General features: G+C 41.5%; 1 protein-coding gene across 1 annotated transcript in view; it reads right to left on the bottom strand.

Annotated features, from left to right (window-relative positions):
• Positions 1-1,263: 1,263 nt before the first annotated feature.
• The window catches only part of SAMD5 (sterile alpha motif domain containing 5), a 52,065-nt gene continuing 34,931 nt past the window's right edge, over positions 1,264-18,397 (bottom strand). The window contains exon 2 of the mRNA XM_060030496.1: positions 1,264-1,326. Coding sequence (XP_059886479.1) covers positions 1,264-1,326 — 63 coding nt within the window. The remainder of the gene's footprint in view (positions 1,327-18,397) is intronic.

The following is an 18,397-nucleotide window of genomic DNA, read 5'->3' on the forward strand; positions in this document are numbered from 1 at the left end:
CTTTTAACTAAGTTTGGGGTCTGGTCAACATGATTGCATTTTCTAAGCAGAAAAGAAAACTGCCAACATCCAAAGGCAAAAACAATAGGAATTAGAAGAACTCCAGATTCATCTTAATTTCTTCCTCCCACCTCCTTCTACTCTCCTTTTTGGCTGTGGTTATACAGGGCTCTTAATGTCCACTGCCACGGCCCACCTCTCTGCCCCCCCCCCCACCAGAGGCCTGAAATCAGAATCTGGGGAGGGAATCTGGGCCATGGCAGTGTCCAGGGCTGAGGAAAACTGGCCATCCAGTCACACAGCTGGCCCTTGCTCCATGTACATCAGAGTAAGACACTCTTACATGTCCTAACACTCAAATTCAGCCAGATGAAACTTAAAAAGAGAAGTTAGAAAAAAGTTTCTTCCTTTGCAGATGTTCCTGAATTTGTCACCTTTATCATTGTACCTACATATGAAATAACTATATAAAGCACCTTAAAATAAGAATTCCTTCACCAAACTATTCTATAGAGAATTATATAAAATACTTCACCTATGAAAACAGTCCTATATAAAGCGAAAAAATATGTTAAAATACAAAATTAAAATGACTATTCTCAGGCTTCCCTGGTGGCGCAGTGGTTGGGGGTCCACCTGCCGATGCAGGGGATGCGGGTTCGTGCCCCGGTCCGGGAGGATCCCACGTGCTGCGCAGCGGCTGGGCCCGTGAGCCATGGCCACTGGGCCTGCGCGTCCGGAGCCTGTGCTCCGCAACGGGAGAGGCCACAGCAGTGAGAGGCCCGCGTACCGCAAAAAAAAAAAAAAAAAAAAAAAAAAAAGACTATTCTCAACTTAAAGGCTAATTTGGAAATGATGTAATTTCTAGCTATTGCCAGAAATCTTTTTGTCTTGTACTACCACTTAAAATTAGTCAGTACCCAAATGCCTTAGCCAACCTCACTTATTTGCAGCAAGAATTCATGGTACCGAGGGCAGAATCCCAAAATATGTAGAAGACTGTATCTCACAATGGTGTGTCTTTAAAAAATGAACTCAGTACTTCTTTATGTGTGATATTTCACTGCCTTTTGTCTAGCTATTATAAGTTCGTTACCCAGTGTACTAAGTTGATTATTCCAGAATTTTTCCAAGCAAAAAGTTAGGCTGATGAGTATTTCCAGGGTCATCATCCATTTCCCTTTTTGAAAGAAGGCTCTAAATATGCCCTTTTCCAGTCTTCAGGCACCTCATCAGTCCTCCACGAGTTCTCAAAAATGATATCTAGCGGTTCTGTGATGACTTCGGCCAATTCATTAAGAACTCTAGGATGCCAGCCATTGGGACCTGTGGATTTGAACATATCTGGGTTATTTAAGTTCTCCTTTACCCATTCTTCCCCTAGTCCATCATGGATTCCTGCTCCAATTTTTAAGTCATACTTGTCCCTTTCTGGTTACTACATGGACTTCTGAAAACCAGCTTTCAGTCTCTGCTTTTTATCTATCAATTTTCTCTTTGAAGCTAATAAGAGAAAAATGTATTTTATTCTTCTCAAGCCTATGTTTTGTTTAAAAAAAAAAAAGGTCTACATCTCTTTCCTTTCATGTTTCTTATAAGAAAAGGAAAGTTAAAACGCAATAAATAAATAAAAGTATATCTGGTAATAGTTTGCCTTCCCGAAATCACATCACTGAATTCTGCATTCTGGCAGCCTTAGTCATAGGTAACAGTCAACATGCTGCTAAACACTTCAAAGGCTACCTAGCTCATGCTCAGAGGGTACATATCTATCCAGCTTGTCTGTACAAGTGCTAATTCAAAATGCACCTTCCAAAATAAAAAAAGATTCACAATCATCTTTAATCATGATTTGTATGCACCTAACTTTAACACATAGGCATTTAAAAAGCATAGTTGTGCATGAACTGGAAAGAGATGAAGAAGCATTTCTTACAAACAGTAACCTAGTTGAATTCATCTGCTATTGTGTGGTCATCTGCACCAGTGTTCTGAGATTGATATTACACTAATTATCTCCAAGCTCTGATCCGTGTTGACGGTTTTAACCCCTTCGTGGTCACCATGATTCCTCCAAAATTGAAAGACAGCAACAGATTACAGTTTCCTGCCCATCTGTCATAGTTATGCCCTGGGCCTAGAATCCCTTGACAGATCGAGAATGGACAAAGGAGAAGAAGGAAAAAAAAAAGAGTGCAAAGGAAGAATGAGGATGCCTGGGTCTCTCCTATGATTTTTGATATGACAGGCAGGCTGTGCTGCTTGGATTCAACGTTTTCTTGTTGTTGTTTTTTAACTGGAAAAGCTTCTGGAAATGGTTGAATCAATTTTGCTCTCTTTTGTTTTTGTTTTGTTTTGTTTTTCTAGTCTATATCTCTCCAGTGGTACCCCCAGTTTTATCTCTTGCAAAAAAAAATCATATTGCAGGCATTATTAAGACTTTTAAGAAACAATTCTGCATATTTCTCTAGGCCATAATAATTGTTTTAGCATACGCCATCTGCACCCGCTCAAACCTGCCGATGGCAACATGTTAACTAATATGTCACCATTCATTACTTTGCGTAATATCATCCGGCAGTTGCATCTAAATGGATAGAAAGTATTACTAGCCATGCTCAGGAAGTTTCTTTCTCCAGAAAATCAAGCTGCTTTCAGGCCTTTTTCGCCCCTGTAAGACCAAGTAATAATATCTTACTACTCACTAATATATTCACATAGTCACTCAGATAAACCCATATCCAAGCCAATCAATGCCTCCATGAAAACCAAACTCCTGTTATAAACTATGTAAAAGTAATGTTCAATCTGTCTTGACAAACTAAGTTTTTTTTTTTTTGAGGGGGGAGTGATCAAAGTTACCTTAACATCACGAAGGCAAAACTGTTTCATTTTTAATGCTCTAATGAATGAATGAATGAAAAAGCATTGCAACAAAAATTGTATTTGCTATAGAGTACAAGCTAACTTGCTATTTCTATCTGAAAAACCAGAAAGAGCCTCAGGTTACAGCATTAGGGTTACTAAGACCTCAGGAAGACTACAGCTGAATTCTGAAGGGGTCACAAAGGAAGGAGGCAGCATCTTGAGGACATTCTTATTAAAATGATTCTCAGATGTCTGCACCACACCTGATAGGCTCTGCCTGAAGTCAGCAGGATGACCTTGTCTACTGTTAAAGGTCATTTTATTCCAGGAACCTGTGGAAATAAAGAAAACGTCTTTGTACAGACTATCATCTAGTAAACGGGCAGACACCCTCCACCTTAAACTTATCTAAAGATGTGGACCACGAAGTCATTCACAAATCTAGCATCAACCTAACAGCCTCGGAAACCTCTTGTGTCTTTGGTTCAACAAAAATAAATCGCATTCATTAAACAAGCCCAGCCGTGCAATTTGCTACTTTTCATTCTTTGGGGGAGGGGGTGGGAGGCAAACAGGATTTCCACAGTTGGGTCATGGAGAGTTTCAAGATGTGACAGCAGTCGCAGAGAACAGTAATTAGCTGAGCACATGGTGCTTCGTGATCATAGGAAACGTGAGTAATTTCCATGCTAGGAAGGCTCCTTGGAGCTCTGGCGCCTGGCATGCATTGTGACATCCCAGATCCTTTTCCTTACAGACCGCAGTCCTCAAGCTGAATAGAAATGAACAGATGTTCACAACTCTGACCAGCTTTAAGGAGATAACTGCTAGAAATACGTCTTATGGGCAAACAAGCCAGTCCAGCCTCATTTCACAGAGCTGCTCCTACCACCTCACATTTTTTCCTTTCATTTTCCCCCCTAAATAATCCAACATACTCCTACAAAGAAAAAAGCCCTTTCTTCACTCCACCAAGAAAAATAACAATCTGTTTATATGTGTTTACAGCCTTCTTTGGATATGACTTGGCTGACTTAACAAATCATGAAAGGAATTGCCTCAAACCTGGTCCTTTCTCAAAATTCATAAAAGTCAACCTCTGGACCAATAAATAATAGCAAGTTATATTTTTGGTTCTACTAATGCTCCTGAAGTTTTCCTGTTTTTAAAGTTTGTAAAAATTGAATGCCAGCGGTTTGTAATATGCCAAATTATTATCTATGTCTACGGAAACATTACTAAAAGGTTTATACTCTGGTTTGGCCTAATTCTTCCCCAATCTGCCTTTGAGCCCACTCTCAGATAGTCCTACATCAGGGCCATACAAACCTAATTCTTGGGCTGAACTGTGACTTTCTCGGTTTTATTTGCTCTAAGCTCTTATGGGGGATGGGAGGGGTACAGGGACAGTCTTTCATTTCACAGATACTTGGCAATTCTAATCTATGTTAGAGTTCCAATCTGAGAAACAGAGGGGGTGGGCAGGGGTGCAGAAAAAGTTATTTAAGGAATAAAGAAACTATTATCCTGTGGTTAAACATTAAATGTTATGAGATTACGTTTTCTTTTTTCTCAGTTGATTATTCTGATTTTTAACTGGCTTCCAGTCTGTTGCTCTTTTCAGCTTGTGATTTTCCCCCTAATTAAAAGGCAATCAGAGTTATATGCAGGCTAAACCATTTAGAGGTTATTTCTCTATTGTGATATTAGGTTAAAGGATGTAGCTCGATTGCAGATGTAGAACCAATAAATCCTCCACATGTGGTGGCTGAGACAAAAAAAATAAAACTGGTGACTGTACAATAACAGGCCATGCAATTCCCTTGCGGGGGGCGGGGAGGGAGGGGGACGACTCTCTCATAGGAAAGAATTAATAAAGAACAGTGGTGCAAATGCTGCCTTCTCTCCTCCTGGATGGCACAAGGCACACAAATCTGAACCTTTGGGTGGTTGGTGATAAGACAAGATTTTTTAACACATAACTTTCTCAACATTCAACCATGTCACACTACTTATTGTTATGGAACCAAGGAAGGTTGGTAATTTGATAAGAGACCGGGGAGGTGGGCGGGTGTAAATACAGCCTCATTTTAGCTGTAAATTTCTCCAAAGGCAGAAACCACATTTTACACTTCTTTCTATCTGCCTTGGGAATATTATATATAGCATGTCACACACTTCTACTGCTGATTGATTCAACTGTCCACAGTATAATTTTTACATATAATTTCTCAGTAAACAAAGTTGCTATTGAGAAGTGTTAGTCTAGCAAGTCAGATAGGAATATAGTTTCCTTTGCCTACACAACAGAGAATAAAATTGCAATATGTTCACTAAACCCATCTGCATCTTCACAGTCATCTTTCAGTTCCTCGAAAGGCCTCTGGTGGCGGGGGCACCTCTCAGCTGCTGGGAAGGCTGAGGCTGCCTCCCAGCCCCCAGTAGGCTGGAGGATGCAATGTTACGTTACACAATGAGCTGGCATATATGTCCTTTTTTCTACAGGGGTTTTACAGGGTAGGTTTCCAGGGATTCTATAGAAAAATGTTTGGCCTGCTCCAGTATGATCCACGTATATTTTCTTTTTCTGACTTTAAACACAAATACCCAGACGCATTATAAACCATTCTGTACAACTATCCTGCCTCCATCTGTGGTGTGTACTTGGTAAGTACTGATTTACTATCTAATTCCTGGAACAAATTAAACAGGTTATAATAAACTGAACAGCTTCTCGCCACCTTCTCTGGACCCACAAGAGTTCTAAGCGTCACTCAGGACTGAATCTGCAGGTTTTAAGCAAATGGAATGTATACTGGAGAGGATGGAAATTCTCCTACCCCTTATTATTCAGAAAACTCTCAGGAACAAATTCAGAGGTTAAAAGACAAAAGCGTCTTTATTTATGCTCTCCTCAGGGCATTCACCGATTTTATAATTTTTCCAAGTGAATAGCTGTGTAAATTTCCGATTTCTTAAAACCACTTTGTTATAGTCATCCTTGACATATTCTGAATATGCTAAATTCCCCCCACACGGAGGGCAGCCCAGAGGGCTGTGGTGGGCAAGTGGCAGCAAACTCCAGAGACCAGGCTTCAGAGGCCTGGGACCTCCTCGCCGCCCAGAGTTGGGTCATGTCTTATCTCTACCAGGAAGAAATGATCAGGGGTTTAACTGTTGGGAATTCTGAATTCTTCTTTCAACAATTTTATAATAATTAACAGCTGGTCACAACATGAAACTGGGGCTAGGTCACCACACTTTCAAGAAGTTTAATAGTACTGTTATGGAGGCAAAATAGTAGCTGGAGGGGACAGTGCTTTTAAGAACAAAGAGGGATTCTGAGCATGTTTACAGATGGAGTGGAAGGATTCCATGGAGAGAGACCAAATGCAAGAAAATAAAGGCATAATTATGGACCATAATTATGACTAGGGCCAAGGGTAGATACCCAGAGGAGGGATTAGTCTTAGAGGGGAGAGAGGCAATTCCTCATCAGAAACAGAGGGAAAGAAGAACAGATGGGCAAGGACGTCAACACACTTTGAGATGAAGGAGAGAGCGAGGGAGGTAGCTCGTGTGCAACGGACTTGCAGTTCTCAGGAACGACCTAGCCAAGGTCATCTGCAGAAGGGGAGGTGAGAGAGGAGCAAGGGTACAGTTTTAAGGCGCCCAGAGGCGGTAAGGGGGGCCTGAAGTGGGACATGAAATCAGTTTGACAGCTGCAGGAGGGCAGACTCAGCTGGGCTGGACTGCATAGAATTACAGTGAAATGAGCTTTTAGAGTTTTTCTGTATTATGCTTCAAAGTCTCCAAATACTACCCAAAATAGGGATCAAGACACGGGCCTGGAAATGCGCAATACAAGTCCAGAATAGAAATAATGATAAGTGCTACAGTATGTTGTATATGAGTGTTCTGTCTTCCAGTAAAGCTCTTTAAGGCATATTTGATATGCCTTTGAATGAAACAGTGCCGTTGATGACTAGCTTGGTCTGTTTGGGCTGCTATAACAGAATACCACAGACGGGCTGGATTATAAACAACAGAATTATTTCTCACACTTCTGCAGGCTGGGAAGTCCAAGGTCAAGGTGCCCACAGGGTCAGTGTCTGGTGAGCCTGTCTTCCTGGTTCACAGACACCACCTTCTCACTGGGTTCTCACAAGGAAGAAGGGGCAAGAGAGCTCTTAGGTCTCTTTTATTAGGGCATCAATCCCTTCCTGAGGGCTTTACTCTCATAATCTAATCACCTCCCAAAGGCCCCACCCCCAAATACCATCACATTGGGGATTAGGTTTCAACATATGAATTTTGAGACATAGACATTCAGTCTATAGCATCATCTGTCTCTAACCAGGCTCCCTGGCTACCCATGTAAGGGTTTCTCACCTCTCTGTCCCTCGTCTCCTTCTCTCTCATCTACATACTCACAGTAAAATCATCCTTTATTATGTACTAATGGTGCTTGAAACCACCATTAACATTACCCTGCTAACTCTGATTACAATGATCATTAATGTAATTACCATCAACTGTAGGTTTATAGTACATATTACAATTATTACTACCTGCCTACCCCACCAACAGTAAACGGCTACGAACAGTAACTGAGCGACCTTCTTCTGTGCCGGGCACTGTGCTAAGGACACAGTATATTTAAACATAATCTCCTTTACTTCTTACCACAAGCCAGCGTGATGGCTATCATGGACTCAGTTTTACGCATGGGGAATCTGAGGCTTTAAAGTGTAGATACCCTGAGAGGGTCAAAGAGCTAATCAGTGGCAGAGCAGTCCTGTCCCACGGCAAAGCCCAACCTTGTAAAAGTATGTCTGCACTCCCCATCATTTTTGTTTTTATTTATTTATTTTGGTCCGTGCAGCATGCGGGACTTCCATGACCAGGGATGGAACTTTGTGCGTCCTTCAGTGGAAACGCAGAGTCCTAACCACTGGACTGCCAGGGAATTCCCCCCATCATTTTTGACTGTGAATGTATAGTAGTTAAATAGCATCCTCCAAAATTCACATCCACCTGAAACCTCAGAATGTGAATTTGCAAATACAGCCTTTGCAGATGGTTTAAACTCTGCAGATGAAATCATCCTGGATTTAGGGTGGGCCCTAGATGCAGCCACTGGTGTTCTTTTAAGAAGAGGAGAAGACACAGACACACACCGAGAAGAAGGCCATGTGAAGACAGAGGCCAAGAGCGGAGTAATGCAGCTACAAGCTCAGTAATGCCAGGAACCACCAGAAACTGGGAGGGGCAAGGGAGAATTCTCCCTTCGGGCCCTTAGAGGGAGCATGGCCCCCCACAAACTGTGATTTCATATTTCCGGACTCCAGAACTGTGAGAGAGTAAACGTCTGTTGTTTGAAGCCACTCAGTTTGTGGTACTTTGTACAGCAGCTCTCATAAACTAATATGGAATCCTTTCACAGAAATACTTAATTTCTCAAATGCTCTTGGGAGTATTTTTAATCACTCCATCATTTTTAGCAATACATGCAAATGTGATTTTAGGCAAAAGGTATTTTATTTTTATTCAGGATACAAAATGTTGCGCATAATGCTTACTTAGATATATTTAATGTCATTCATAATATATAAGAACATTTTAATTTTGTCCTATTAAATAAATGATGCAAACTGTTATATGATTTGTAAAAAATACATTAAAAACTATATGCTATGTTTATGCATCCTCCATGTATATTAAGATGCAGACTGAGATTTAACTATTTCCTACAGCATCAAAAATAGAAAATAATCAGGGCTTCCCTGGGGGCACAGTGGTTGGGAATCTGCCTGCCAATGCAGGGGACATGGGTTCGAGTCCTGGTACGGGAGGATCCCACATGCCGCGGAGCAACTAAGCCCGTGCGCCACAACTACTGAGCCTCCCTGCGCTCTAGAGCCTGCGAGCCACAACTACTGAAGCCCGCGTGCCTAGAACCCGTGCTCCGCAACGAAGAGTAGCCCCCGTCGCCGCAACTAGAGAAAGCCCACACGCAGCAACAAAGACCAAACTCAGCCAAAAAATAAATAAATAAAAAGATTGGCTTATGATGTTTAAAAAAAGAAAGAAAATAATCAGCAGTTGGGATGATTGTTTTCATTTTGCTTGATGCCCATGAGTTTATTTACTTGAATATTTATGATTTGCTTTAAGTTGCAAGACCAGAGGGAAGGTTACAGTGACTATTTGTAAGCATTTCTCTACAAATAACACGCTATATACATGACATTTTTATTTCCAATAAGTTAAAATTGAATGTAAACACCAGTATTTTTCTGTTTTGATATCAGTTATTGAAGAATGTGAGTTTAATGTGCAATGTAAGCATATCTGAACTCTAATGAAGCTCTCATTTTACAGAGGAAAATATTTAAATAATTTTCATTGATATACTTAAAGATATATGATGAAATAGTTACTATTCCCAACCTGGAAACCTTTCTTGACTCTTTTGACAGCTCAGAAACCTCCAGCTAGATAACATGGCCGTTTCTATATTAGCAGTTCTCAAACATTTGTTTCCAGGAGCAAACTGCATTTTTAAAAAACACTGAAGATTCCAAAGAGCTTTTGTTTATATGGGTTATAATTATCGACATTTACCTATTTGAAACTGCAACTGAGAAATGTTTAAAATATTTATTTAATTCATTTAAAAATTAAAATAGTACATGTATCATGTTAACATAACATTTTTATTAAAAATAAATCTATTTCCCCCAAAATTAATAATAAGCATGACACTGTTTTACATTTTTGCATATCTCTTTAATGGGTAGTTTTATAGGCTACTGAGTTCTCATATCTTCCACACTTGAACTGTGACAATATGTTGTCTTAGTTGAAATACATGAAGAAAATCTGTGCCATTAGAAAAAGGAAAATATTTTAACAGCTTTTTAAGATAGATAATTGTAGATATTCTTTTGCTACCATGCCAAAATTTGACAACATATAGATTCTTAAGTCAGTTACCATGTGAAATCTGAAACCATATCAATGAACTTTTTGTACTCCATCAACTACATGAAAATCTTTGGTCTGTCTTCTACTATTAACAGATCTCTTGTTATACGTGATTTGGCAACATCATGCATTAATCATTTGGAAAATATTAGGTTCCTGAGCTATGCAGATCTTCTAAATGTTAACACATATCATCATTCAATATCAAAAAAGTAACATTTGTTACTATCACCACCCAGCTCATCAAAAAAGCCTTCAAGTCTTGGGAAACTGTCAAGCTCACTGTGGCAGACACAAGTTTTTTTTTTAATGTAATTTTTACTTGAATATTCAAATTTTACCATTAACAAATATTATCCATTACTTTTCTTGAAATATTAGATTCACTTTACTCACTTTCAAGAAGTAAAGTGCTGGGACTTCCCTGGCAGTCCAGTGGTTAAGACTCTGGGCTTCCAATGCAGTGGGTGTGGGTTCAATCTCTGGTTGGGGAACTAAGATCCCACATCCCACGCAGCGTGGGCAAAAATAAAATAAAATACATATTAAAAAAGAAAGAAATTTAGCTGCCAAATACCCAGTAAGTAACCACAATTTGTTCCTCAGTTGTTCTTCTAAGGCAAAATGCTGTTCCATGACTAAAGCAGCTAGTTGAGCTAGTAACTTAACAGCAGAAGTGGTTAGTGAGGAGACAAGGTTCACATGCACTTCCATTTGCAACAGAAGTCTTTGTGAGTAGTTCTCATTTTGTCATACAGAATATCAAAATAAAAATGTACTCAAAGGTTGAGAATTTAATCAACTTACTAATTTCTACTGCTTCATCAAGGATATTTTAAGGAAAACAGCTATTTTTTGGCATGTGCGCAGGTGATGAACGCCATAAGCACTAATGCAGTTTGATGCCACTGCCTTGACTGGCACTAATGTGCCAGCATTTTTACCCACTGTGGCTTTTGTGCTACCAATGCAAACGTCCACAACGCGAAAAAGGCAAATAATGTTACAGTATTGTTATGAAATAATTATTACCTCAAAGACCCCTGGGACCCCCAAGGATCTGTGGACCACACTTTGAGAACCACTGTCTAAACCACTCCTAGATGGTACAGGCCACAAAATCAGCACCAGGAGATCTCAGACCAACTCATCAGTCTGGAATATAATTCTTCCCTTTGAAATAACTCCTTCCTAACAATCGCTCTGTATTTACCCTCCTGGCTCCCCACCTGCCTCAGCCCCATGAAACCAGAAAGTCTGTAGCCTTCCTGCCATGAAGATGAGTTGACTTTCCTCCTGTTGGGAGAGGGTTTGCAAAGGTAGCTGGGCTGGCTAGGGGGGGAAACGCTTCTCGGAGGGACAGTGCTTGCCAGATTTGACGAAAGCAAGAGCTTTTCATGTGACTTAGGCAATTCTGATCAAAAATAACCTGTGGTCTCTTGGCATCCAGTCCCAGACCCCTGAACACTGAAGCGTGGCCTCCACTGGGCCTTAACCTCACCTGCCAAATTGGAATGGGCAGGGAAGCAAGACAACTGTCATAAGCCTTTTTAGCAATTCCTTGGAAAGCCCATTTGCATGTATAGTGGCAGCCAGAGTGAAGCACTACCCAGGGGATCTGTGCTGTTTTCCATTACTCTACCTCTTCTCTGGTTTTGGCAGGGGAAAAGAGGGACAATTTTAAATGTCTCGAGAAAGCCACAAGCTCTGATGCCATCATTCTGGGTCTTAAGGACCATCAGCTAATTGCTTTAAAGAAACAGTACTGGGTTTCCCTGGTGGTGCAGTGGTTAAGAATCCACCTGCCAATGCAGGGGACACGGGTTTGATCCCTGGCCCAGGAAGATCCCACATGCCACCGAGAAACTAAGCCAGTGTGCCACAACTACTAAGTCTGCGCTCTAGAGCCCACGAGCCACAACTACTGAGCCCATGTGCCACAACTACTGAAGCCCACGCGCCTAGAGCCCGTGCTCTGCAACAAGAGAAGCCACCGCAATGAGAAGCCCACGTACCGCAAGGAAGAGTAGCCCCCGCTCGCCACAACTAGAGAAAGCCCGCACACAGCAACGAAGACCCAATGCAGCTAAAAACAAAAAAAAAGAAAATAAAATAAAAGAAAGAAAGAAACAGTACTTATGAAGTCATCTGAATAATCCTCAAGATGCTGGCCTTGTCCAAATAAACTCTGAGGACGTGTAAATGGGTTACCTGAAGCAGCAAAATATGTAAATAGGACTGAGTTTCATCATACACTGAAGGTCTTCACCACACACACACTTGCTGTTATGAAGTGACACTTCTAGAAGGTTTGGGAGCAAAACCCAAATCGCAGCCCTTCACACGGTTACAGTTCAAGGTAGCCTAATGTCACTGTGTCCAGAGTGAGCCCAGAGTGACTCTTTGTGTGTGTGTGTGTGTGTGTGTGTGTGTGTGTGTGTGAGAGAGAAAGAGAGAGAGAGAGAGAGAGAGAGACAGAGAGACAGAGAGACAGAGAGACATTGAGGGTTGGGGGTGGGGAATGGAGGACACCTGGGTCTACCTCCTCAAACCAAACCAGCCTATCCTCCAGGTATCCTCAGCAGTCAGTGCATCCCTTCCTGCCAGGACAGAAGTGAAAGCCCCTGGCGGGAAGCAGTGCAGGGCTAGAGACCCATGCTCAGACTCTGGAAGGAAACCCCAGGTTTACTACTTTCTGGATGGGTGGCCTTGGGCACATTACTTAACCTAACTGCTCTGTGCTTCAGTTTCCCATCTGAAATGAGAACAACAGTGGTACCATTTCAGAGGGCTGTTATGAGGATTAAACGAGTTAACATCTGCAAGACTGTTTAGAACAGTATCTGGCACAGTGTCAGCCTATATAACTGGATGTTTCTTCTAACACGTACCCCATAAAAGGCATGGAATTCTATTTCTTCATTCAATCACCGAGTGATATAAACCCACCCCTAAGGAGGCATAGATACTTAGGCACATTTTCAGAACAAAAACATAATGGATGTGCGGCAACATTATTAAGTTAGTCATCCACGAATGTTATTAGAATAAATCATGAATAGTGTGTATGCTTTAAGCACTGTCTAGCCATTAAGTTTGAAAAATTTCATTTAGCTTTGTGAAGCATGCCCTATAGAACATAACTGCCCTAGCAGTCGTTCTCAGCTTGTTCAAGCATAAAGACCCCTTTAATTGTTTTAAAACGTAAGTCACACCCCCCCGCCAAAAGGCGTGTGTGTGAGTGCACGCATACACACACACACACACACACACACACACACACACACGCACAAAAGAGAGTAACTTCACTATTTTTTTTTTTTTTTTTTTTTTTTTGTGGTGCACGGGCCTCTCATTGCCATGGCCTCTCCCATTGTGGAGCACAGGCTCCGGACGCGCAGGCTCAGCGGCCATGGCTCATGGGCCCAGCCGCTTCGCGGCATGTGGGATCTTCCCGGACCGGGGCACGAACCCGTGTCCCCCGCATCGGCAGGCGGACTCTCAACCACGGCGCCACCAGGGAAGCCCCATAACTTCACTATTAAATTCTTCTTACTTTCCTACCACTCTTTGAGAAAAATTGTTGCTTTAAAAGTGATCAAGAATGTAAGAATACCTTCAAATAAATGTATATGAAACATTATTTATGTACAGATCCACTGAGGATAGTTAGTACCCAAGTAGGTTCCAACTGTTTTTATTTTGGCTACACCGTGCAGCTTGTGGGATCTCAGTTCCCCAACCGGGGATCGAACCAGGGATTCCACGGATGTGAAAGCCCAGAATCCTAACCAGTAGGCCACCAGGGAACTTGGTTCCAAGACTCCTATATTAATTCCTCAAGGGTCTGGGTTTCTCAGATTAGAAGTCGCTTTCACAGAGGAATGGAATCATCAGAAGCTAAGATCGTGTTCTTGAAGAAATTCAAATATATTAAAATAAAAGTTGATTAACCCAGTGAAAGTCAAACCCCAGGATCCCGACTTGAATCTAACACGGAGTGGTCACCCCAGGCTTGCATCGGTTAGCATACGGCAGGCAAGAAGTATTTCAATACATCTGAATACAGCAGTATTCCAAGAAGCTAAAGGCCAACATTTTTTATGACTTAAATCAGAATAGCTTGCTTTCCTCTCCACACAATCTTCCACAGTTGAGCCTCACAATTTTTCACTGTTTACCCCTTCAGGAATCTGACCCTCTGCGGCAAAGATGTTAAACAGAGAAACAGATAATACCGCGTCGTTTCTACAGGAAACATGCCTGGTTCCAGAGATAATAGAAAGGACCCAAATTTCCTGGAACTAATACAGATCCATGGAAACATCTCCAGGCAAAAACAGAGAAGCTCAGTGGACTGGGCATTTTTCAGACAATTCAAAACTAGGATAACAAGAGATTTTAGAAGCTCCCTACTGTTGATAGGACTTTGCTCTGTATGACATGGAACGCAATCCCAAGAGCTGACTTTTTGTCCCTCAGACAAAATAGTATTTGAAATAGGTATAAACGTCTGCTGAAATTACGTTTAGGAACAAGTTCTTCAGTTATTTTCTTCTGTGCTTCTCATTCCCTTTGAGAGCAAATGGAAAACCACCTCTCACGTAATTGCATTTTGCTATCACTTTAAAGGCAGAGTTGTTTTTATTTTAGGACATAACGTGCAAAATCATGTTATTTGACTCTACCTTATATTCACAGGTCATGCAAGCTAAATAAAGACACCTTGCTGATTTCTTAATATAGATTCAGCTAAGATTAGTTATGCATCTGCCACCTTAACATTCAGATTGGGGGGAAGAAAAGCCTTAGTTAAAAATCACACTTGCATTGGAAGCACTTATAATTTCATGGTTCATTTAAGAGCATCACAATCAAGAATTTAATTATGTCAAAAAAAGAACGGTATCTTTTTAACAACCAGAAGTGCATCCCCCTCAATTTCTCTCCTCCCCCCCCACCAAAGTGGGTCATTCTTCTTAACTTTTATGGGCTTGTTTTCTGACCTAGGAAATAACGAGTGTGATTAGATGATCTTAAGATACCCTCTGGTTCTATCATGCTGTGATTTTAAGATTTCTAGGGAATAGTCTGATGCGGAGGCAAAGGTGAAACAGAGCCAAGATGCTGTGGGAACTCGGCCAATTCAGCTCCTAAACAAGGCAGTAATTCCCATGATGCAGACACACATCGCACTGGGCACTGTCAGTGGACTGGCAACCCGAAGCTACCACAGAACAACAGTTCCACCAAAACCTCAACTCCACATTAACATTTAAACATCTGCCTACACACTTTATTTAATCCATTCTATGGTTAATGCAAGGATCTCTATGACACCAGTTAAAAAACAAAATATTCAACTGAGTATTGGCTTTTAAAATAAGTAAATAAAAATGAAACAAATAAATATCTGCCTAACAATATGCCATTCAATAAATCACTGAACCTCAAAAAAAAAAAAAAAACAAAAAAAAAACATGGATTCCTCCCAACTAAGATCTGTGTCAAGGCATCAGAATGGACTGAGAACTAATAACAGGAAATTAACCTCTGTAGGGGGGAAGAGGAAAGTCTTATTTTTGGATCAGCAAATCTAACAATAATTTTCAGGTTGAGTAACAAAGCGTTTATGCTTTGCAAGTTTCTGTAAATGCATAGTATAATCCTTTACACCACTGAATTACTTAAATAATTCACTCTGGTGGTGGATAATGTTCTGATTGGTCCAATTAAATGAAGGTCTGACTGGTTCCCCCGCCAAACAGAGCCTGAGACAAAAGCTTAGGTGCAGGTCGTTTATTTGGGAATGTGATCCCAGAAAGCAGAAGTAGGGGCCAGGGAGAGTGAAATAAAGAAGGGAAAGCCAACACAAGGATGCATCTGGAGTTGGCCACTCAGTGACGTACTGTTCAATTCTGTAAGACCTTCAGGGGAGCCTTAGGAAATGCATCTCAGAACCAGGTATGGGAAAGAAGAAAGGAGGAACATTTAGACCTCATCTTCTATTACCCACTTGTCAAGGTTTTCCTGGTGGGTGGCAATTTTTCTGCACTTTGTATTTACACACGGTGAGAGCCTAGTCAGCTCCCATAGGAGTGAATGAAAAAATCAAAGAAGCTCCTGGCTATAAAGCAAGAAGCGCAGGCTTGAGCCAATGAGCCGTTAGGCTACACTTCTGTGCTACCTGTTTAAGCCTGTGCAGAAGTGTTCACTCAGCAATGGGTGGAATAAGAAACAAGGCTAAGATGATTTGAACTGGTGTACACAAGCATCAGGCATGTGTATGAGTCAGGATGGGCCAGTTATGCCGCAGTAACAAATGACCCCACGATTTCAATGGCTTACAACAACAAAGGTTTATTTTTTACTCATGCTACAAATCCAAGGTGGGTCTGCTATGGCTCTGGGCCATTTTCTTCACTCCAGGACCAAAACTGACAAATCAGTCTCCATCAAAAAAAATAGCCAGGGCTTCCCTGGTGGCGCAGTGGTTGAGAGTTCGCCTGCCGATGCAGGGGACACGGGTTCGTGCCCCGGTCCGGGAAGATCCCACATGCCGCAGAGCGGCTGGGCCCGTGAGCCATGGCCACTGAGCCTGCGCGTCCGGAGCCTGTGCTCCACAATGAGAGAGGCCACAACAGTACTCAGAGACTACCACTTAACAGATTGACATCCCACCTCTCACCATCAAACCACTGTTTTACTGTCTTTAAAGACCTACCCTAATTTGAAGTTATCTTGGTTATTTACATGTCTAATTGTTTATTCTCTGCACCCCCTAGCCCCTCCCCAAAGTGTACACTCCATGTACCGCAAAACAAACAAACAAACAGAAAACATAGCCAGTCATTGTGACTTGAGAGAAAATATTAAATTTGTGAACTATGCACAGTTTTATAAAGCTTCTGCCTGGAAGAGGTCCACATCACTTCTACTCACCTTTCATTGACCAAAACATGCCATCTGCCTATTCTTAGTTCGAAGGGCTGGAATATATAATCCTCCTGCAGGGAGGGGTAATGTAGGAAGAGTGATTTGGAATACAGTAATACAGCCTATTACTCTATACTTTCATTTTCATGGGAGAAAAGCCAAGGGTAGGAGGAACAATTAACTTTAAGGAATCCTGTGAAAATTATTTCATAGCACCAATTTTCTTTGGGCACATGGCAACCAATATTTAGGAATATTGGGCTTCCCTGGTGGCACAGTGGTTGAGAGTCCGCCTGCCGATGCAGGGGACACGGGTTCGTGCCCCAGTCCGGGAAGATCCCACATGCCACGGAGCGGCTAGGCCCGTGAGCCATGGCCACTGATCCTGCGCGTCCAGAGCCTGTGCTCCGCAACGGGAGAGGTCACAACAGTGAGAGGCCCGCGTACCGCAAAAAAAAAAAAAAAAAAAATGTAGGAATATTAAGTCTCAAACAAAGAAAGCAAATCTTTTTCCAATGAGAAAAAAAAAGCGTGGGGGATACCTCATGGGGAAGGATAAGAAACCATCTACTTCCGGTTTTGTGAATTCCTTCATTTTATAGATGTTCAAATCCCAAATGAAGTGACTCCTGAGGAAGTTAATGAGAGACCTGGGACTAGGCTTCAATTCTCTGTATTCCCATTCCAGGACAGAGTTGATAGAAAACATTAGTCATCATTTTCTGTTCAAATTACCTGAAAAGTACATACATTTTACAGAAAATATCTGTTTCTTTTATAAAGTTAACAACCTAATGTAACAAAGAAACAATTTAAAATAGCGAGGTAGGCACTACACTGAAAAGACAAAATTCAATTTAATTTGTTAATAAATTAAAGGAAGCATGTTACAGTTAGAGCATTTGATTTACCAGCCTGCTGACCAGAGATAGCACGTTCTTTGTACAAACTTAAGAACCATCAGAATTTTGTCAGATGAAACAACCAAGAGGGAAGAGGGAAGAGGTTAGACGAGCCTCATTTAAATAAAGGGAGTTCCTATTTGGGAGAGAAAACTGTAACCTCCAAGCCTTTACCTAATTTGATCTGCCTTAGAGGCCAATGATGAAAGCGTGGCAAACTATTCCATCCGTTTATTCATTCAATCCGTTTTTACTGAGCGCCCATGCTGTGCACAGCACAGTTCTAGGCACTGGGCTGACAGCGAAGGGCAAGGCAGCAATGTCCCCCCTTCATGGAGTGTACGCTTTGGGGAGGGGGTGGGGGGTGCAGAGAATAAACAATTGGACATGTAAATAACCAAGATAACTTCAAATTAGGGTAGGTCTTTAAGGACAGTAAAACAGTGGTTTGATGGTGAGAGGTGGGATGTCAATCTGTTAAGTGGTGGTCTCTGAGCAGGCATCATGTGAGAAAATTATGACGCTATTTATGTAAAATCACAACCCAGTTGTTAGTAACGATCAGCAACATTATCCTTTAAGGCTATTGTTACTCTAGTGAGATCTTTGAATGGATTTTACCTCCACTTCCCATTCCCCACTAAATCTCTCTTTTAATTGCCCATTACTATATTTTTCTTGTTTTATTTATTAAATGCACT

This window comes from Delphinus delphis, chromosome 14 (genome assembly GCF_949987515.2).
Source record: "Delphinus delphis chromosome 14, mDelDel1.2, whole genome shotgun sequence".
Classification (NCBI taxonomy): domain Eukaryota; kingdom Metazoa; phylum Chordata; class Mammalia; order Artiodactyla; family Delphinidae; genus Delphinus; species Delphinus delphis.